At 48.0% G+C, this 23,524-nt stretch overlaps 1 protein-coding gene across 1 annotated transcript in view; it reads left to right on the top strand.

Moving 5' to 3' along the window:
* LOC138498717 (secreted Ly-6/uPAR domain-containing protein 2-like) overlaps window positions 1–22,136 on the top strand; it is a 162,485-nt gene extending 140,349 nt beyond the window's left edge. Inside the window, exons 4-5 of the mRNA XM_069622359.1 lie at window positions 9,368–9,616; window positions 21,867–22,136. Of these exons, the coding sequence (XP_069478460.1) occupies window positions 9,368–9,615 (248 nt within the window). The 3' untranslated portion in view covers window position 9,616; window positions 21,867–22,136. The remainder of the gene's footprint in view (window positions 1–9,367; window positions 9,617–21,866) is intronic.
* Window positions 22,137–23,524: the final 1,388 nt, after the last annotated feature.

A 23,524-nucleotide genomic window follows, 5' to 3' on the forward strand; every position in this document is an offset into this window, starting at 1 on the left:
GTCCGCCCTCTGATATGTCATATATTGTATCAATCAGGGCGTCCGGATCCTCCGCTAACCCCGTCTCAGGCCAAGATTTTCGGATAATCCGTACCAACCTGAGGTATGTAACCTATTGGCCCCCATGTAACCCAGCTTCTTCTTCTAGGTCTGCAAAATCCTTGATGGCCCCATCTTGCCATATATCTCCTAACGTGGCCAACCCAACCGGTTCCCAGTACATTCTGATCGTTTTTCTAAGTTGACCATCCCCCGCAGTCAAGGCAACCAGTGGCACCTGCGGCGAACACGGATCCGGGCTTTCCAGTAGCCGGCATGCTCTACGCCACATTTTCCACCCAAGTAACAGCATACCAGGGCGAAGATTTAAGTCTTGTCTAGGGACCCAGATGATCTCCTTCAAATAAAACGGGGTGCAATCTGTCCCAACCAACCTGGACTCGGGAGATTCCTCATCAGAGAGCCACTGTGTAACATATTGCAATTGGCTCGCTACATAATAGGCCTCAAAATGTGGTAATTTAATCCCTCCTTTATCGTAGAAGTTTCGTAGCTTCCACAGCGCCACTCGGTTGCGAGTGCCGTGCCATAGGAAGTCCCTGCACATACTGTCGAGTTTGGTAAAGAACTTCCTAGCTATTAAGTATGGTATGTTGTTGAAGAAATGCAGCAGTCTAGGCAAGACAACCATTTTAAGCAACGCCCCTCGCCCTATCATCGCTAGCGGCAGCTTTTCCCAAAATCGCATAGACGCACGGATTTTATCCACAGCAACCTCGGTGTTATGCAGATGTTCGTTTCCCACAGTGTGATATATGTCTATTCCGAGGTATCGGAAGGACTCGGCTGCCCAAGGCACGGGCAATACCGGTAAGCGTTCCGTGGGGACCCTCGAATAGTACCCTAGGGGGAACATGCTCGACTTGCCGGGATTAACCGCTATGCCGGACAATTCGGCATACTTCTGCATGACCTCTAAAACATACTGGAGGTTCTCTTCCGGATACTTTAAGTACAGCAGCAAGTCATCGGCATATAAGGATATCAAATGGCTCTTTCCTCCCACCTCGATGCCCACCAGGTCATATTGCTGTCTAAGATATACCGCTAAAGGTTCCAAGGCCAATATGTATAGCATCGGGGACCAAGGACATCCCTGCCTAGTACCCCTACTTAGGTGCCACTTATCGGATATCCCTGATCCAGTACGCACCCTAGCCGTTGGCTGGCTATACAGTAGTCTCGCCCATCTGATATAGCCTGGCCCAAACCCATATTCCCTCAGGACCGCAAACAGCCACAGCCACCTCACCGAATCAAACGCCTTAACTGCGTCTAGGGAGATCACTGACATTTCCTCATCTCTTCTGTTCCCTTCTTCTATCACTCGGTGGAGCCGCCTGTGATTATGAGTTATATTCCTGCCAGGGACATAACCTGTCTGATCCGAGTGTATCAGTCTGCCGATGACCTTGCGCAGCCTGTCCGCCAAGACCGCTGTCAGGATCTTACTGTCTTGGTTCAACATCGACAGCGGTCTGTACGATCCACAGTGTTGTCTCGGCTTGTTAGGCTTGGGTAGTGGTACGATCAGCGCTTCTCTGAGCGTGTCTGGCAATCGGCCTCCCTCGAATGATTCGTTATACATCTCCAGCATAGGGGGGAGTATCTCTGCGCTATACGTTTTGTAGAACTCACTCGGGAGTCCATCAGTGCCCGGGGTGTTGCAAGTAGGCAGCCGTTTCACCACCTCTTCCAGTTCATCTAGCGTAATGGGGCCATCTAACTCCTCCCTTTCCTCTGCACTAATCCTGGGCAGTTCTATATCTTCCAGTGTGTCCCTGATTTTATCCAGATTGTCTTCCCCTTTGTCCTCATACAGCGCTTTATAATAATCTAAGAAAGCAGCGTTAACCTCTTCCTGAGTGTGAGCCTCCTCTCCGTCTTCCCTTTCTATCATCATGACCGGGGCCCTGGGGGTTTCCCTCTTATAAAGCCATGCCAGTAGGCGACCAGTTTTGTCACCTCCTGCATGTTGCCTCTCCACGTATTTCCTGTAATTGAGGTCGCAAAGCCGCTCCCAAAGCTCTGAGCATCGTTGTTGTAATTCGAGTACTAGGTCTGTGTCCCCTCCCCCTCTGGTACATTCACGCTCCAATTCTTTCTCCACTTTTTCCAGCTCAGCTAAACCCCCCCCCTGAAGGCCCTTTGATTTAGAAATAGCGTCGCCCCTCACTACCACCTTGAAGGCCTCCCAAAGTGTACCAGCCGAATCCACACTGCCCGTGTTCTCCTCAAAATACCTTGTAATCGTCTCTCTAATATCTTTTCTAAAGACCGGGTCTCTGAGCGCCTCCGCCCGAAGGCGCCATGTTGGAATCCGCCCTCTGGGGCGGCCATATTGCCAGGCCATCACCAAGGGCGAATGGTCCGACAGGACCCTCGCTCTGTATTCAACCTGTGTAGTTGTTATCGCCACTTCTGGCGTAGCAAAGAAGTAATCTAGTCTCGTGTGCAACTGTTGAGGGGCCGAATAATGAGAGTACTGCAAGGCCGTGGAGTGTTTCAATCTCCAGACATCTTCTAGTCCATAGTCGTCTAATAGTACCCGTAGAGCCCTGGCCGCTGGGGTGGGCCTGTCTACTTTAGTGTCGGACCTATCTATCCTGGGGTCAAGAACACAGTTAAAGTCCCCCCCCCCAGATGATCGGTTCCCCTGCGCACGGGCCCAGACGTGTACATAGAGTCCTGAAGTATACAGCAGTATTCTGATTGGGGGCATATGTATTAATAATACTCAGTCCTCTGTTCTCAATCAGGACCCTCAGTATTACCAGCCTACCCTCCGTGTCTACCTCCTCTCGTACAATTCTGAGTGGGACATGCGGGGCCACCCAGATCAGCACACCTCTGGCATAGGCCGAGTACGGGGAGCCCACCACTGTACCACCCCATTTTTTCTTTACAAGGTCTAGTTTATGTTGGGCCAGGTGCGTTTCTTGTAGTAGGGCAATGTCGATCTTCTGTCGTTTAAGATACAACATGACTTTATTTCTTTTCAGGTAATTATTGAGGCCTCGGACGTTCCAGGTGGCAATCTTGAGGTCACCCATGGCAGCTATGTGTCTTCCCACCCCATCTACGGGAACCTCCAGCGGTTCTCATGACACAGAAGGCGTCCCAATGCAGCCACTCCGCGAATAAGCTCATTCCCAAACTAACCACACACACAACCAAACTCCAACTCCCTTTCCCCTCTCTCTCCCACCCTCCCCCCAACACCACACACCCCAACTGTTGCCCAGCTTCAACAAAAGAGCTCAGGCACCCCCACATCTGGTTCCGCAAACACCGGTCCGTGCACGGAGCCCAGTAGGGTGAGGTCGCCCTAATGGCCACCTAAGCTATTGTGGGGAGAGAGTATCGCTCCATGGGGCTCCCGTTCAATGATAATCTCAATGTTTGTGACAAACAGTACAACCAACTGACCTTCCATACCGAAGGTTCCGAACCGACTATAATCAAGTCTCAGGGTCCATGAGTCGCGCCATCTTGCGACGCCATTTTACGTCTTCCGCAGCTCCTCCGAGTCCTTCTGGGGCCGGTCTGCCGATTCTTGAGGGCACCCCTGTGCGTCGAGCCACTCCATGGCGTCCTCTGGGGTCTCAAAAAATAAAGTTTTATGCGCCTGTATGACCTTCAGCTTTGCAGGGTAAAGCAACATATATTTGTAACCTGCCTCCCACAGCCTCCGTTTCACAGTCCCAAAGTTAATGCGGCTCCGCTGCACAGCTAGGGTGTAATCCGGATACGCCGTGATGTTTGCTGCTCCTCTCTTGATCGTGCCTCCTTTTCGAAAATGTTCTAATATTCTTTCCCGATCACGATAGTTAAGAATTTTGGCAATGATGGGTCTGGGCGGGTTTCCAGGAGGCGGCCTCCTCGTTAGGGCTCTATGTGCTCTCTCCACTGCGAAGCCTTGGGACAAGGCCCCTCCGGATATCTCTTGCAGCAACATGGTCTCAACAAAGTCAGTAGGGTCACGGCCCTCCGTCCCCTCCGGTAGGCCCACAATGCGGATATTGTTGCGACGGGCCCGTCCTTCCGCCTCCTCCACTCTACTTTCCAAGTTGCCCACCCTTTGGATTAGGGCGTGCAGTTTTGCCTTGTGGGTGGCGCAGTCCGCCGTATTCGGGCCAACTTCTTTTTCCAGGGACTCTGTGCGCTCCGCCAGAACCCTAACGTCTTGTCTCAGTAGATTGACGTCCTCCTGGACCTCCCCAACTTTGAGGTCCAATGCCGTTTTTAATTCAGAGACAGCTAGTTCTAATTTCGACTCCCAGGCCGCTCGCAGGTCCGCAATCGCTGCCAGGATTTCTTGGTTAGAGCTCGAAGTCGTCACGCCACCCACGGCCGGTGCATCCTTATTCTTGGTGGCGTCTGGGCCCGGGGACGTTTTGGTGAAGTCGTCCAGCGTGGGCTGTTTCGCCTTACGTCGCACTGCCTTACTGGGCATGGTTCTGAGGATGTGCAGGTCTACCGAATGATGAGTGGGCGCACTGCACGCTGACCTGGTTAGGTCTTCCCGCAACTCTTTTCAATCCCGTCTCGGGCCTATGTCGGCCATTTTGAGTCGCCCTTTGTTCTCAGCATCTCTCGACTTTTCTTCTCCGATCTTAGCCGTCGTAGCTGCTATAACCTCCAAAAGTTCACAGTACTCCGGTAGCACCTTCACACGCTGGCATGCATATCGTCGGTATTCAATAAGCAGTCGTACTGCACTGATTTGCCCGGATCTGTTCAGGATCTCGGGAGCTCCGCTGGAACGCGTCCTCCTACATGGCTCTCGTAGCCATGCCCCCATCAATGCCTCCTTCCTTACCTGCACTGTCCCCACTAATCTAAAAAATTCCTGGGTCCTCCCACTCCTAGAAAACCTTCCTTGGACCCTAACAACCCCACCAACTTTAGGACAGTCCCCTTTTTACTAAAGATCATTGACAAATCTGCTTACAATCCAATTCAATCATATAAACTTCCTCAGACCCCAACATGGCACAGAAACAGCCTTGATTGATCTGAAGATTCCGATACATGATCTGAAATACAAAGGAAAATCAGCGCTCTTACTCCTGTTGGATTTGTCAGCCGCCTTCGATCTGGTTGATCCCAATGTGCTTTGTGATCACTTATCCTCAGCGCCCCTTTTCTCAGCAGAAGCACCGGCCGGGATGAAATCCTTCCTCAGTAATAGATCCATGAGAGTCTTCTCAGCGTTAGTGCCTGCAGATCCTATCCCCATATCTATAGTCCCGCAAGGATCCTGTGTATCACCTACCATGTATAATGTGTTCACCAAACCATTGTTTGATGATCTGGACGATCTAGGTGTCACCTATACCAATTATACAGATGACACCCAGATCCTCATACCTCTGACAGGCGATTACGACAAAGACATAGCTCTCATTAACAAAATCTGCCTCATCATTCAGGCCTGGATGGCCACAAATGGCCTATTCCTGAATGATGATAAGACTGAGTTACTACTCCTAGCCACACCTACCAATCAGAAAATCAATACCTATCCTTTAATATCGATGGTGGATAAAGAGGTAAAACTCCAGGTTTTTACCTAGACTCCTCTCAGAACCTGCGCAAACAGGTCAGTGCTACAGCCTTATCTACAGCTTACACCTGTAAGCTTATCCATGTGTGCAAACCCTTTCTTTCTACTAAAGCTGCATCACGCTGGCCAGAGCATTAGCATTGTCTAAAATTGACTACTGCAATGCATTATACCTAGGTGCTAGCAAATATATTACTAACAAACTACAGATCCTGCAGAATAATGCACTCAGAACTACCCTGGGTATCTACAGAAGGCAACACATCTCTGGGATCAGACGAGACAACAACTGTCTCTCAATCGATGAGAGAATACAACTAAAAACAGCTTGCCTAACCCACAAATGCCTCAATAACTCAGCCCCTCTCTCCCTTGTCGAAAATGTTTCCAAAAACAATATCACCCGACAAACCAGATCTACTAACTGCCAAAAAAAGTGCCTAGATACAAACTAAAAAAAGCAGGGGGCAGCAGCTTCACTGTAATGGCTGCTCAACTTTGGAACTCGCTACCTAATTCCTTAAGAGCTGACCAGTCTTTCTATAAATTCAGGAAAGAAACCAAACTCTGGCTCATCTCCAAAGACTCACCAGAGTAGGCACTCTCCTCAGGTTCCCTCACTGCATTCCTACACCCGCTCCTACTGAACATCTCCCAAACTACCACCTGACTATGTAGATTCTGAGTAATTCCGAACTGTATATTATTGTGTAATATTGCAGATTAATATTTCTTTGTAAATTCTCACTTTCCTAGACTCTTAGTGAGTCTGAACTGTTTTTATTGTATATTATTGTATATTCCTCTGTGTAAATCCGATATTTTTGTAACTCTCACTATTGTACTACTATTTGTGTAACCAAGAAACTGAATATCCTTGTAAACTGCGCCCAGTAACCCCCAGTTTGGGAGCGCATTATAAATAAATAAACAAACAAACAAACAAAATCACAACATGTGGGACTGTTAGGCATACAATGCACACATATGTTCTCATTTGTCTTCCGGACCTGTCCAGCAAAAGATATGCAGATCCCTCATTTGTACAATATGGATTGACATGATCAGAAGTGACATTTTGTATTTGTATTTTATTTTATTTATTTATGTATTTATAAGTGACATCACAGTGTATATCACTACACATATTGTCTTCAGTACTCTAGGGCACCATTTGTAAACACATTAAAAGAAGTTTTCACTTGTAAACTAAGAGAATAATGTGCTGTGCATTGTGAACATATGCACTTTTATCAATATACAACAACTCAATAGTTTAGTAAACAATGAACGTTTTTCTTCATAGGAAAAATACAATATCAATCACTTCTAGTGACACCAAATGCCAGTTTATCAGGCACAGTGAGATTAAATGATTTGCCCAGGATCACACATTTCGTTAAAGTGGTGAAATCAGTATTTTGACCCAGACTGTGATTTAAGCACTTGACTACATATATTCCTAGTAATCGGTCACAAAGGGTGGGTTTCAAAAAACAAAAGAATTTGTTTTTCTTTCAATGCCTTCACATAAGAAACCAACCTGACATCATATACATTGCTATAGAAATAGGTCAAGCAAAAATACATATTTAATTTTAATTGCTCTCTTTTTGCGGGATCGGGATTCTAACCCATATTGCACTGCGTTTGTCTTGCTTCTAAGACAAAGGCATTGCCCCTGACCTATTCGTTCTTCCCCTCTCTATAGCTTTATTTTCACCACCCTAAATGTACGACTGCAGCAGCAGCCTGCCACGAATGTGGACCTAAACACAATATCATTCGGTTTAAAAAAAGGTATTTGCAATGAAAGAGGATTCAATATAAGTTAATCTGCTTGAGCCATTATTTTTACACAGCATTAATAATCACTCACCAATTGCACCTTGTAAGGGAGCATTAATAATCACTCACCAATTGCACCTTGTAAGGGACAACACTCAGTACCGAGGCACCCCTGAGTCTGGGTCAGCAACCTCAAATTGGTTTATTAAAATCAGGTTGACTGACACCAAGCCTAGGGCACGTGTGCAAAATGTGCTGTGTTTCCCTTCGCTTTTAACTGTCACACGAAAGATGTTAGCTGAGAAGCCTTTGGACAGCCGATCCTCCCTCAGAGGAGAAAAGTCAGGCCGTCTTCCTGTCCCGAGCTGGCTGTGTGGGGAACAAGGCCAATGAAACTGGGACATTCCCGCAAAATGCAGGATGGTGGGCCACCCTACAGACACACCCAGCCATGTGCCCCAACCTTGGGTTTCCTCTGGGCCTGTTTAGCTGCCAACCTGGCAAAAGGTGAGCGCAGAGAACTCGCACAAAGGGGATTTTCGTCAACCACGTGGATCATTTTGGCCCATTTCAATGCAACCTCATCTAAGTGGCTCCATTGTGTTTCTCTGTTCATGTGTCTATTGCAGCTGTGACTGGGGGCAGCCAGGGAAAGCACCTGCCGACCCTGCATCACAAATATGCTCCCCTTTTACTCCTTCCCTCCTGCTTCCTTTTTCTCCCATACAGCATTCTTTTTAGCAATGTCCACTCTACTGTCCCACTCTTTCCTGCTCTTTTTGAAGACTATGTCACCCTGTGTTCTTGCCTGAATCCTCCTGCCTTTTTCTTTCTATATTTCTGCCATAGGTTCTTTGTTATAAAGATCCCACTTCCTTCCTTCTCTCTCGTTTACCCACATTACACACCATTTGCCTTTACATTGCTCCGTCTCCACTGCCCATTCCTCACTCACTTCCCTCCCTTCACTCCCTTTATCCTGTCCTCCCTCACTCTTTAGACCTCCATTATTCCCCATTCTCCTTACACTCCTGCTCTCTATTTCCCCTCCTTTAATCTTCTTTATCCTGCATTGCCCCTCACTCTTGTGCCTGGTTACCTATTGCCCCATTCCCCTGCCCTCATGCATTCTTTGCACTCATTCACCCTTTTACCCTCACCTGGCTGCCTTCAGACACCTTGCCTCCTCCTGCCTTCCCTCACTCGCAATCTCTCCCTCACTCTTCTGCCCTCCTTCCTTCTCTACTCTCGTGTCCCATCAGTGTTCATGTCACCTCCCCATTCTCTACTTTTCCTCCTCACTGTCCTGCCCTTATTCCCTCTCCATTTCCATTCAGTGCCCTGCAGCAGGGCCCGTGGGGCTGGAGGAGAAATGGAGGTAGTGGGTTGGAGTTAAGGGGTCTTTCAAGTGCCACAAGCAGCACCCACAAAAAAGGTAACCTCTGGTATGTTTGAGTTTAAAAGGTAACCTCCTTTAAGTCTGTGATGTTCAATGACATTCCAAGTGTGTGGGGTAGGAACGCCGGGGACATGCACACAATGGTTCTGCATGCAGTAGGAATTAGCCTGTGATATCACCTCCTGTAATATCCCTTGCCATTGCCCGTGTTATTACCCATTGCCTTTAACCCTATCATTTCCAACATTAGCCTCAGTCCTGATCATTCAATATTACAAATTGCAGCAAAACCATGCCAAGAGGCCCAGCTGTCTCCAACTAGAGTCAGACCCCCAAACACAGGAAACTAAACAACACAACGTAAAAATGGAAGCATTTGTCCCTGCAGTTCACCATTGTGCAACTCTGCCACTCTAGGCTCCGCCTCCATTGCCCGCCCACCTGGGACCCTCTGTCATTTTTGCCCACGAGGCCCTTTGCCTTAAATCTGTCAATAAGATCCATGAGTCTTCAAGCACTCTCCATTTAACTCTTCATGTCTTCATTTACAGGACTAAGAACCATCAGCAAGAGCTGCGCAGCGGCCTGTGCGGAAATCACGACCTCGGTGGGAGGTGTCACGTCTTCTACCCGCTGCTGCAGCACAGACCTGTGCAATGGAGGGAGCACTGGTACTGCTGCTCAAACTCCTGCCCATGCTCCTGCCGACTACAATGGAGCGACCAATGTGAGGCTCAGCTACGCCATGCTCACCCTGGCAGCTGGTGCCAGCGTCCTCCTGCTCAGGGCCAGCTTATAAGGTAAGGATGGGCTGGTAGGACCTGCTCCACTCTCACTGATGGCCATAGGGTACACGCCAGACAATCAGATCTACAGCTATGAGTCTCACAGTAAACAAAACCCATCCTGCTCAGGACCGGCCTGTAAGGTAAGGATGGGCTGGTAGGACCTGCTCCACTCTCACTGATGGCCATAGGGTACACGCCAGACAATCAGATATACAGCTGTGAGTCTCACAGTAAACAGAACCCATCCTGCTCAGGACCGGCCTGTAAGGTAAGGATGGGCTGGTAGGACCTGCTCCACTCTCACTGATGGCCATAGGGTACACGCCAGACAATCAGATATACAGCTGTGAGTCTCACAGTAAACAGAACCCATCCTGCTCAGGGCCGGCCTATAAGGTAAGGATGGGCTGGCAGGACCTGCTCCACTCTCACTGACGGACAATCAGATCTACAGCTATGAGTCTCATAGTAAACAGAACCCATCCTGCTCAGGACCGGCCTGTAAGGTAAGGATGGGCTGGTAGGACCTGCTCCACTCTCACTGATGGCCATAGGGTACACGCCAGACAATCAGATATACAGCTGTGAGTCTCACAGTAAACAGAACCCATCCTGCTCAGGGCCGGCCTATAAGGTAAGGATGGGCTGGCAGGACCTGCTCCACTCTCACTGACGGACAATCAGATCTACAGCTATGAGTCTCATAGTAAACAGAACCCATCCTGCTCAGGACCGGCCTGTAAGGTATGGATGGGCTGGTAGGACCTGCTCCACTCTCACTGATGGCCATAGGGTACACGCCAGACAATCAGATCTGCAGCTGTGAGTCTCACAGTGACCAGCACCTGTACTCTAAGGAATAGGCAAACCCTTCCCCCTCCCGTGCCGGATGGGGGGAAGCAGGAAGACAGAGGAATGGCGCTTATGGGGGGGCCACTCAGTGACGGAGCCATGGGGGGCAGGGTGGAGAGCCACACTCTTGCTCCCCCCCTGGTGCCCAATGCATCCCGCAGCATCCCACTGGCTCCCTTTTATCTGCCCCTCCCTTGCCCCAAAAGCTGCCTCCACTACTGGTGCCACTGTCGGCACCTGTGCGTCTCACTGCAGGTAGGGGTCCCCCTGGCATCAGAAGTAAGCAATCTCTTGCTCAAAGTAGTGTTATAAGCTATGTAGGGCGTGGGAGACCTACTTCCCTACTCCCCTTTTACTGCTAGCCATGGGATGTTACAGCGGCAACCATGGCAATGCTCAGAGAGAAAGTGTCCAGAGCATGTGGGTTATTTAAGCTGTGATAACCATCAAATTCACTCAAGTCTATTTCATTTTGGGTATTCTCATAGTAACCGATTCAATGAAGTGTGCTTGGAGATTGGGCAATAGAAGACTCAGAACCAGAAGGGGGAGTAGGAGCGTAGAGGAGTGTGCTGTGGCAGTGGGAGCTGCCGGGTGAAAGAAAACAGGTGGGCATGGAGGTCAGGGTCCAAAGGGCAAAGGAAAGTTTTAAAACGTGTGCTTTTGAGTGGTTTCTGAATGCAAGTCAAGAGGTAGAGAGCCTCAGTTTGAGGGGGAGCTCATTCAGCAGTCTAGTCTTGGGCTATGGATCATCTATTTTATTCCTCGCTGGGTTTTTGGGATTTGTAAACAGGTGGAGTTGGAACTTGGGGTGGAGCCTTGGCAACCCGAGGATGAGAGTTTCTCTGAGGAATACTACAGCTTTCCGGTTTTATGGCTGTGACCAAATCCTATTGTGGTCAGAGACAGTACAAATGGGGGGAACAGATTGGGCGGGGATCAAAGCACCCTACCCTTATGCACCGAACCTGATATTGGCGTGGATCAAATATGCTCACGTGACTTATCGATAAGGCGCACATGATCAGGTCCTTCGCTCTGCCTTCATGTACTTCACTGTGCATGTACTATCATGCTGCATGACTAGCATGTATGGGGCTTTACCCATCGATACATGTATGAATAATGTGCCTCACAGTGTTGATTAACTTCTGTTAAACAAACTAATAATAAACAATTAAACATACATGGCGCGACTGCTGTAAAGTTAGAGATGCTTTGTCAATGTGCAATCAAGTCACCACGCAGTCTGGAAGTAGCGCTGGAGTTACGCACATGCGACACTAACTTCACTCCCCCGACCCGACTGCGGTGAAATAGGTACTTACCCTCAACCTCTCTCCCTCCTCCAGTTCATTCCACACTTCTATATATCCCTTTGAGGATCATTAATGCACACTGTTTCTCCCCATTCCCTCATGAATTGTAACGCCCCCTCCCACCCCGGCCGCTCCTCATGCTGGCTTCGGCAAGGAATCGCTCCTCATGCTGGCTTCGGCAAGGAGTCGCTCCTCATTCTGGCTTCGGCAAGGAATCGCTCCTCATTCTGGCTTCGGCAAGGAATCACTCCTCATTCTGGCTTCGGCAAGGAATCGCTCCTCATGCTGGCTTCGGCAAGGAGTCGCTCCTCATGCTGGCTTCGGCAAGGAATCGCTCCTCATGCTGGCTTCGGCAAGGAATCGCTCCTCATTCTGGCTTCGGCAAGGAATCGCTCCTCATGCTGGCTTCGGCAAGGAATCGCTCCTCATGCTGGCTTCGGCAAGGAATCGCTCCTCATTCTGGCTTCGGCAAGGAATCGCTCCTCATGCTGGCTTCGGCAAGGAATCGCTCCTCATGCTGGCTTCGGCAAGGAATCGCTCCTCATGCTGGCTTCGGCAAGGAGTCGCTCCTCATTCTGGCTTCGGCAAGGATTCGGCAAGGAATCGCTCCTCATGCTGGCTTCGGCAAGGAATCGCTCCTCATGCTGGCTTCGGCAAGGAATCACTCCTCATTCTGGCTTCGGCAAGGAATCGCTCCTCATTCTGGCTTCGGCAAGGAATCGCTCCTCATTCTTTCTTCTGCTATGAATTTGGCCATGTCCATCTAGTACAGAAACCTCAGTGCAGCCATTTGGCTGCTCTGTGGATTTCTCTGTGACAGAATCCTGGAGCACTTATAAAAGTATGTGTTACACTTGGTGACTATCAGGAGGTATTTTGTGATGTTTTAACTTATTGATGTTCAACAGCTGGCCTATTCCAATGGTTTTCTGCCTGTGCAGTATGGCTATAGAATCTGCAAAGCCCGCACTATATGGCTGTAAAATGTTTATTGTAGAACAGATGCTTTTCATTTTCCCAAGTTATATCACATTTATCTGCACCTGGGGAAATCAGGTGGCTGGAAAAGCAGGCAAGAACAGAGTATGTACCGCCCGCTTCTTCCAGCCACCTGTGATGGCTGCCCCTTTAAGGGTGTACACACATGGCAGAGTGACATTCACTCTGCCGTGTGTGGTATAAATAGAGGGGCCGCTCCCAGCCGCCACAGAGCCACCGGGGAGCCTGAACCATACACACGTGTGTTGTGTGAGTCTGTGTGTGGCAGGGGGCTCACAGGGACACCGGAGCAAACCGGAGCCTCGTAACAGTGGCGACGAGGCGGGACACCAACCCGGGCACAAGCAGTGAGGGGAGGTGAATAATTGGTTTTGTTCTTCATCTCGGAATGCCGCAGAGACAGCGGTGTCAACGCGGCTTGGCCGCCATTTTTACCCACGTGTTCAGAAGGGTCACAGCTCTGATACAGAGTGCATGTGCGCCCATCTGCACACCATTTTTGGACCCCTGTTGAGGGGACAGCGGATGCTGCATATTTATGACTTTTGAAGTGTTTTCACACTTTGATCACGTCGAGTGTGAGGCGAGGGGCTGGGGGGGGGGGGCTAGCATCTTTGTTCTGATCCCCAGGGCCCACCCAACTCAATTTCTGGAGCCACTAGTGTGGCACGAAACTTCCGTCTCTGTAATGCCTCGCTGTGTTGGACATTGGTGAAGGAGGGTTACTGTGGTGAAGGCCAACTGACCCTGTGATTCCATTTTTGGACAGTTTGAAGAAGTTGCCTTGGAGGGCATTTTGTCTGACTGTGTGGTGGTGGAGTGTGGTGGTGGAGGAAGTCATCTGAAGTATTGGGAAGAGGGACCTGGCAAACATCATCACACTCAACATCGGTGTGCAACTGTGCCTGGAAAAGCAGATCAGTGAGTTGCGGCTCCAATTGTTTTGTGTGGGGTGCCTGTGCGCTCGCTGCCATGAATGCTGAAGGCCAGGGCCCTGCAGAGACTGCTGCTCCCCAAGCACCACAGTTGCCGAGGCAACAAGGGGCACTGACACCAATGACCGAATTCGACATCTCAGCCGCACCATCCAGCCTGGAACAGAGATGGAGGATGTGCGTGTTGCCAGGTGGCGTCTCCGGCCCAGAGGGAGCCCCTGATTGAGGACATGCCAAGAGGGACCAAGCCCTGGGAGATTGTCCACGCTGACTTGGGGTCCGCAGGCCTGGGCACACACTTCCTGGTGGTCGTGGTTGAATGGTCCAGGTATCCGGAGGTGGGATTCATTGAGTCTGTGTCCTTCGACAAAGTGGCCATGGCGATGGAGAAGATCTTTGCTACCCACGGCCTCCCTCAGACTTTGTGTTCGGACAATGGTCCACCATTTCAAGGGGACAATTTCGCCCAACTGATAGAGGAGTATGGTTTCCAGCACCAAAAGATTACTCCTCTTTGGCCTTGGGTGAACAGCTAGGCGGAATTGATTATGAGGCCGCTGAATAAGGTCGTACACATCGCTCAGGGACATGGCTTGCAGAGGGCGCTATACCAGTTCATAAGGGAATACTGGGCTACACCACATGCATCTACAGGAGTGGCACCGGCTGAGGCCATGTTCAGGCGATGTACCAGGGGCCTTATCCTGGAAATGAGAGAGAGATTGCCGCCGTCATTGACAATGCACAGCTGGAGAGGGGAAACTCCAGCCCCAGCAGCTGGCCCCGTGGAATGAGGTGCTGATGAAAAACAGGCACCATCAAGGCAAACTGTTGTTGACAAATGAGCATGGTCCGATGGACGTTGTGGCGGTGCATGGCTGCATGGTGACTGCTTCAGATGGGACTGCCTCTGTCACCCGAAATGCCAGCTTCTTTAAGAAAGTCGGAGGAACAAGGCCAGAGGTGTTGCAGAGAAGGGATTTCAATGAGGTACCAGACGAGGGCGGTGGCCTGGCCCACCCACCGAGGTCCCCAGGTCGGGGGAACACTGGTGAGGTGTGCCCGATCCAGGAGGCGGGCATGAGGTATCCCCAAAGTGTCGGGAGGGGGAAGCCTGCCAACCTGACTGACTATGTTTTGGACCCCTGAACTGGTGGGCCCAGCCCATGGACTGGAAAGTGACTCAAGGGGCAGAGGGGGGTTGTGATTAAAGGGGTCATTGATTTTGTGTGCAGAGTGTTGTTATGCCTTGTGTGTACTTAACCTCTTTATTGTTTTTGTTATGAAAAAGGAGGAGTGTGGTGGCTGCCCCTTTAAGGGCGTACACACGCGGCAGAGTGGCGTTCACTCCGCGGCCTATGGTATGAATAAAGGGGGTGTTCCCGGCCACCGCAGAGCGACCAGGGAGTCCTTACCATACACACATGTGTCATGAGAGTCTGTGTGTGGCAGGGGCACACAAGGGTGCCGAGACAAAACAGAGCCTCGTAACACCACCTGAGGCTCTTCCCTCTGTAGCATCATCTTGATTATGGGGGGGTAACAGGGAGCCTCTCCCTGTTGCCTCCCCATGTCCCCACCCCCAAAGAAATTGCGCACCCTTTCTCACCCTCCTGATTTCCCCCCACTTACGTGCTGGAACAGGGATTTGTGCTCTAGGCTCAGCGCTCATCCTGCCTGCGTCCACCATGGAAATAGAAAAGGGACTAAGTCCCTTTTCCTATGGCAAAGAGCATCTTATTTTGTTATGGCGGATTGGGCTGACACAATATGCATGGATCTTAACTCCCATAAAAAATAAAAAATAAACCATTAGCACCCCAGACGAACGGTGGGGTGTGAATAGCAATCAGCCCCGTTCAGGGTGGGGGTGTACAGGGCCGGTAATGGCCGAGCCCTCACCAAGATGCAAGTGCTGGCAGACCGTTACCTGCACGGTAAACCCCTTAGCAAGGGTCATTGCTACAATATGCGAAGCATTTCAGAGGGTGTGTAGAAGCCAGGATCATGGAATTTGTTTTGTCGTGTACTAGTTTGTGAACCAACAGAATATAAACCCTGAACCTGAAAACGATCCTCCTCTCTTCTCTCTGCTCTCATCCTCACAATCTCTCCATGACCCTCCAGTCAATACTTGCACTCCCTTGACCCTGCTCGTTCTCCTACGCGCTCTCAGCTGCTTCTCCGGAACCTTTGAGAAACGGGAGGTTTGACTGCCCCCCTGTCTACTCTCGATCTCTTCTGCCCTTAATCTCTCCTCAGGATTGAATTTACCACCTGGGCTGAGCTTGGACCTATCATCCGGGTTATGTTATGAAGCCATGTAGGATCAGCACCATATAGAAATGTGTACAGGTTAAATATAGGTGTTAGGGGTAATTACAACATGGTTGATATCGATTCTAGCTCTGTTATATTATAGTCTATTCCTTACGGTTTTTGGTCCAAACCTATTCAAAATGTGGGTGCGAGGGCGATATAAACACCCCTGACCAATAGGGCGTAAAGTTATAAAGGAATCAATTGTCGTATTTTTAAGGCGATAACCCGGTGCCCCTGCACACAATAATTACTGGATAAACCAAAGAGTAATTCACAACAAATTATAGATCTTTTTATTAAGACTTGTGCAATAAAATGTCAATACCAAAAAGGGTTAACGCAGTCAGGATGAGCTCTCGGGGGCTCAACAAGAAAGTCTCTGCGTTTCAATGTTTTGAATCTGATGTCCCTTTCCAGGACTTACCATTGGTTCTCAGTCACTCACAGTCTGGGGATTTAAGTGCCCCCACACTTCTTTCTTGCTCTAGGTTCCATAGTCCCCAGTCTTCTACTTCTTAATGCACTAGACCCCTTTCTCTGGGTTTGGGGGTCACATGTGTGCTTACACACTAGTCCAGGAAGATGGTAAAAACTAGGGCTAGTTGTTGTTGAATTAAGCTCCAAAGTTTCTACCAGGAGGCCGGCCGTCTGATGATCTCTATAGGCTGGTTTTGGCTGCCTCTCTCCCGAAGGGGGTCCACAATGGTCTGTTTTTGCCCCCCTCATTTTATTTTACTCTTCACACACCTTATATCTTGGTAAACTCGCCTATTCATTTGGCTTCTCATATCAGCTGTTTCCGAATGCTACTCCAATCTTCTCCCACCCACCACTGACCCGTCCTCTTGCAGCACTAACTGTGCATTTGCCTCCATCATGGGATTCTGCTGCGTTGTTGGATGTTCATCTCCTCTAACACGTTCTCAGAACCAACTCCCTACTTTCCACCATGAACAAAAAGTCATCCCGATAAACAAGTAGTCTGGCACCTCTCGACCCCGACCATATCACTGTGAGCCGCATGATCTTCGTGAAACCCCACACAGCCCCTGTGCGCCCATGCGGGAGGCACGTGAAGTGCTGCATCTATCCTACCCGCTTGAACCTTTAGAAGTCTCTGTCTCGCACACACATTGGTGCTGTCACGTGTTCATCCTTTAGATCCAATCTCACGGTAGGTGCACCCCTTCCATTTTGGAATAGTGGCACGTACCCACTTGCAAAGTTCCTTCGCGTTCATCACCGGCCTCATTCCCTTCCCTTCTCTATGAGGAAGATTTTGCTGTTGAACCCCACAGCGTCTTCCCCTTCCTGCTCTATCACCCTATTGTTCCTAAGCTCTTCTGACCTTTTTCCTGGAATACTCTATCTTCCTTCGTCGCAGCCGCTCTCACGAATTCTACCTAGCAGCCTCTTACTGTCTCAAAACGCCATGGGTGCTGAGCTACTTTTACTTTGCACTGCCTGCCACCCCCTAAGGATTGCTCTTTTCTTCCATGCCTCTTAGCTGGGCTGCAGTGCCACCCTTCTCTAGAGCATCTCAGACTGACATCATCCCGCATGAAGAAGACAGCTCACTGCTCCCTCTATATCCTACCCACCTTTCTAAAATGGCTGCCATGTTGACGTACTCAGATCACCTGCCTAGATTTTCCCCCAACTGTGTTCTGGAGCCTCTGGAGCACTGCTATCTAAATACCTGCTTGTACCGCATTCACAGCTCCTATCCAAAGACCCAAGTGCGTTGTGTTCTGCCCGCTCCCAAGCGGTGTGATTGTACAGCACATAGCCTTTCATCCCTTTTTGCCGGATACACACACCCTTTTACCTTAGTGACTCCAGGGAACACCTTCAGGTTATTCCACAGAACCACATCACATAGCGGTCTCTCGTCTTTCTCCCTGCGGCCCTCATCCATTGCTATGGCAATGTTTTCCTGCTTAACCAATCACCACAGTGCTTGTTGGATGCAAAGAGTCATTCTGAGCCCAGCCACGCAAGCTCTAAGCCTTGCTTTCATATCTACCTCAGGAAGGAAACAAAAAATACTTATCTGGGGGGTGGAAGAAGGCAGAGGGTACTATTGTTCGGGTAGAAATAGTGAGAGCATGTTTTTGAGAGGTCTAGAGTTCTGGTGAAATTTCCTAAATTGTTGCTGTGGACAATATAGAAATAATAGGTGCATAATTATAGCATCTGTGGCTTGCCTTACAAGTATACATATCTATAAGATAAATAAAATGAAATGTTGTATTTGGTATATGTCACCTCAAGCCACCCCATTGAACGTTGGGGTTCGTGTTTCTTCCTTTTACGTTATCTGTCTTACATGTGCAACTAGCACAGGCCAGATCCGATGACAGATACAATTTATCAATATTTACATTTTGGGTCTATATTTTGTGCAGATTTGTCTGTGTTTTACATGTTCTATGTGCATTTTTCCTAAGATGATCTTTCATTGCAATGGGTTAATGGGGTGGATGCCCCTCAGTGTTGGGATCGCATTCGGCAAAGCTGTCGACTGCTGAGTCTCGCCGACCAGGAACTCGGGTCACTCATCCGTTATGGTAGCGGGGGCTAAAACGTCAACTGCCACTGTCCTCCGAGCTCCCATTGGCAGTTTGCAGTGGGGCAAGCCTACTGCCTTTGCTGGAGAATTATCACACGTGACACTATCTGAGGATTTCCCTCAGTACACCACTTAGGAGTGAGATCCATACCATTACCTGTAATGGTTGCTTTGGTGCAACCATGCCCCTGTGACCTTCATGAGTTAGATTTGCAATTGGTTGTCTCAGTTTATTGGCAATTATTATTCAGCTGCTTCTCGGGATTATTATTTTGAATGTGAGTGATATTTTGCCTTGAATCTCACTACTCGTGCTGCATCCACACCTGTGTAGTAGGGTTAGGATGCCATTGCTTGTCTCCACCCTTCAATTTCCATCAGAAGATTAACTTGTCTCACGTTTTAATCTCCCAATGGACATGGGCCTGTGCTAGTTGCCATGGGAGCATTGTCCTTATTAAGGTGATTTGGTTATCAAACCATTTTACACCATGATACAAATGACATTAACATGATTAATTTTGCGGTCATATCACATCATGACATATTAAAAGGAATAGCAAAACAGCACTATAACCAACAATGTGAAAATACAATTATCATCTATTCAGTTTCTTATATAGATATGAAATTTCTCCCAAAATTAAAATGGGTCAAAATTGGTCGATTGCTTTTTCCATATCACATGAAATGATTTCATAACATATCATGCAATGTTAAAAGAATATCAAAACATATCAGTATCGCCAACAATTAATAAATACAATTATCTTCAGCTCAATTTCTTGCATAAATATTTGTTTTTTGCCTCTAACCAAATGTAATAAACAGCTGCATTGTAACGAGAGGTTTCCCCAGAGAACTTGGTGGCCCAAAATTGGTCCCACTCTATATTCATGTTTTTCATAAATCTATCAGAACCTTTTTCGTATTCCACAACGAGTCTTGGGCAAGAAATGCCGTACCGTTCCAATTCATGAGCCACAAAGCCCGCAAACTCTTGAATTATACGGCTTATTTGTCGAAGCACGCATGAGCATGCTTGTGGAAAGTTGATAAAAGCGTAGTCGCATTAGGAACCACCGGATCTTTTTCTAGTATTCACAATATAATTAAGGAAGGTCCTTAGGGAAAAGGTGCAGCACATATTCCTTAAAAGATGATTTAGAAGAAAGATAGGCTGTACTATTGCTAACGTCCCACTGGCCTTCTGTTTGATAGCCTTATAGGTCAAGCTTTTATAAATAGGGAAACAGAATAACTCCTATTACTTCATGGAACTTTGCCACCTCATTCAGCCAATTATAAAGAACTCCACCTTTGGGATTTCCCCTAAAAGTATCAGCAAAATTAACATGTAGAGATGTTTGGCTATCCTCCTCTTTACATATAAACAGCTACATGCGACTTTCCATCTTACATATAGCGAGGGTAGCCCAAGTTCTCTATAGATAGCCTCAATTATGGACAGATTGTCATAGTTTTCCCTCTCATACATTTAGCCAAAGAACCTTCTTGCTCTGTAACATGTCTTACCCGTACAGTACGCTAGGGATAACGTTTGCCTTTTAGATTTATAGTAAACCCTCCACACAATGTCCACCTCCTTTTGAGACAAAAGCCTTGATTGTCCTACATTTCCTCTGAGTCTTAACACCAATTGAGTTATCCAGCAATGATACATCAAGCAAATCAATAATCAGAACAGCTTCCCCTTTCAAGGGTGAAGCCTCGTATTTCCATCCAAAGCCAGGATTATTGATCATAACTTTAGTTTTCCTCAGATTATTCTCTGCTGAACATTGTAACACAGAGTTTAAACGGCACTGCAGACTGATCAGCGTAACAATGAGAATAATGGTGTGACCCCATAGGACAGCCAACGAATGGCTTGATGTCCAATGAGGGGGGAGAGGGGAATTATGACGTTGCTGCAATACAGCATCTAAGTTGGACACATATAGAATGTACAAGACGGGTGTGAGCACGCATCCTTGCTGCAAACCATAGTTTGTCGGAATTGATGCTGTCAAACGTCCTTCACAATTGAATCTAAGGTAAGAGGAGGTATTAGTAAATAACTCCTGAATCAGGGTTTAAGCCCTAATTTACTATTTTTTCCCATAGTTTGTCACAATGTACCGTGTCAAAACCCCCCTCGTAATCCACAAAGCCAATATAAAGAGAATCATTCTTAGATTTCAAGGTAGTTCAGACCAAATTGGATCATTTGATGCTGTACATGACATATGATACACAGACATGAAGTTATTCAGCCATTGACGCACATTTTTGGTCTCATAATCCTCTTGTTTGATCACTGAATCCTGGCATGTGGTGGACAGTCCTACTTTATGTCTGAGAGTAGAAAAGCCGAGGATCTTGGCTGTGGAAAACATTTTGGGCCTTTAAATCACCTTTCAATCTGAGCTGCTTGCGTAATTCTGGGTGGTGGTGTCATGTATATAGGTAGTGTACCTGTTGGGGAAGGTGAGGGTAGAGAGGAGGGGTAGACACAGTATCTAGAGATAAGGGAGAAAGGGGGAGTGAGAGATAATAGGGAGGGAGATTTGGGAAATAGACAAGACTGAGACAGGGTTAAATTGAGAGAGTAGGGTAAGGAGGAGAGGGGGAGCAGGAGGGTAGAGAAAGGAAGAGGCTGTAAGAGGAGGCTGAGAGATGGAATACGGATTTGCAGACTGGGAAGTTATGGAGACGATATTTGGATGCCAAAGTGAAGGAAAGTCAAGGGGTTGATGACAAATAGAGAGTATCTGAATGGGGGCATGAGCAAAGGGTGCATGTGAAGGATAAAGGTTGGGATGATAGAGGGTTGGTGAGTGGAATCCGACGGAGGGGAGGATGGATAGATGGGAGGAGCCAAAGTAGGGGGAGATGAATGACAGATGTCTGGTTGGACCAATGGGGCGGGTTGAAGATATGGGAGAACTGGGGGTGAGTTGGGGTATGTTAGTGTTGTGGGAATGCCATGTCGTAGGTCAGTGAGTGTATTGGTGGGGGTGCACAACAGAATGTATGGTTGGTGGGAATGACAGATTATATGTATGTGTGGGGGGAACAGAGGGTGGATGGGGGATACATACAGTGGCTTAGCTATGACAGAGGGTGGGTTGTGGGTGTCTGTTTTTGGGCAGAAGACGCTGAATGTGGCATTAGTTGCAGCCACGTGACTCTGCCTATGTTTGGTCTTTTCATCCTCTGCAGTGGGATAACGTGTCTTTGTTGTGTTCTCTTTCTTGCAGTAGAGGAAGTGCGTCAGTCACCCCTGCTCCTTCCTCGACCTCCGCATGTCCTGAGGAATGTCACCCACTAGATGGAACCTCCGGGAAGGAAACACCGGATGCATGACTGGACTCCTATTTCCTGAGCCTAGAAAGATCGCTCCTGACTCAGTGATAGAATGAATAATGGCGCATGAAGTTTGGCTGTATATTATTTATTAAATGAATCAATGTAGAGAAAGTAAAGACGGCCTGTTATTGAGATATTAAATAATCACTGTCTTCCTCTTATTCTACTGGCATCGTATATACAGATTGATAAATAATTGCTGTTATTCAATGACTGTTAAATGAAAACACATTGTAGGTATCTCCTGGTATGGCGCTTGCTCTATTGCAAGGGTGCCTGCAACACATTAGTGTTGGCGTCCTGCACCTCAATGTCTGGGTCTTGTGAGGTCTCATATCACATCACCAGGATTACAACTATGATCCAAAGTTTGCGGCCATCCCATATCCAGCAGCTGCTTCTAAAGGTATTTTCGATTAGGTTTTACTCCTGTAAGAAGTGGAGGCTCCAACTCCAAATATCACTTTCTCTGCAGGGCCTCTTAGATGCACCCAGGGAAGAAGTGGAGTCCTGCAGCCTTGGGATGTCTTAATCTTCTAACCCTGTCAGTTACTCACATGCAGAACATATAGTCTCCAGACACTAAACTGTCTATATGTTTCTGTAAAGTTGATAAAGAGACATTCTATGTAGACCTTTCTACACATGTGAGTGAGTTTCTATAGGTTCCAGTAGAGGCACGTGGCATGATACACTAGTGCTGCCTGCCTCCCCTGCCTCTCACCCTCTCCCAATTCCACCCGTCTGTGTGAAACGAAAAACTCACATTTAGTAATGAAGCACATGCATCTTATCGTAAAAGGCTGCAGTCTGTATTTCATATAATGAGGAAATAGTGACACCAGAGGTAGAAAGATCCTAGTCATTTGATTCATACATGATTTATGGTCAGAATGACCTTCTAAATATTGGAATCCTTGCGTGATGTTGTATACATTGCATGTATTCTGTGCTGGAATGCACGTTGAGACATTTTAAAATAAAAACAACTTTTTATTGATTGAATTCCATGTTGCTTAGTAAGAAATGAATGCTCATTCTCCTGACTGACAGAACATACATGTTTTACTCAACAGCACAGAATGTAACTGTTGTTGAGTGACAGAGACATGGTCCTATACTGACATTCCTCATTGGTCACATGGCCCGCCCCCTTCTGGCCTTCCAGAGCCTTCACTCTGCTTCCTGCGGATTATCTGGATATCAGATGCACTGGGAGTAGATTAATATTCCAGAAATTCCTGGATTTTGGATGCAGTGGGAGTATCCTGATATTCTGTAAATTACTGGATATCGGGTGTAGAAAAGACCAGCCTCATTATAACCTTGGCGGTACGGTAACAACGCTGGTAAGCTACCAGCACCGCTTCTACTGCACCACCAAACTACGAGCTGTGCTCGTGTGCGCCTGTCAATTAGCCTTTTGATTGTAGCCCCTGAGTTTCTATCTGGGTCTACAACCAAATAACCCGGGGCTATAGCCCCCTCAGCCCCCCCTAGCAATGCCTCTGGTTCAGACTAGTCACTGGTTATTACTGATTTCCTAGAA

The sequence above is a fragment of the Ambystoma mexicanum genome, chromosome 5q, assembly GCF_040938575.1.
Source record: "Ambystoma mexicanum isolate Mex_15411 chromosome 5q, UKY_AmexF1_1, whole genome shotgun sequence".
Taxonomy (NCBI): Eukaryota; Metazoa; Chordata; class Amphibia; order Caudata; family Ambystomatidae; genus Ambystoma; species Ambystoma mexicanum.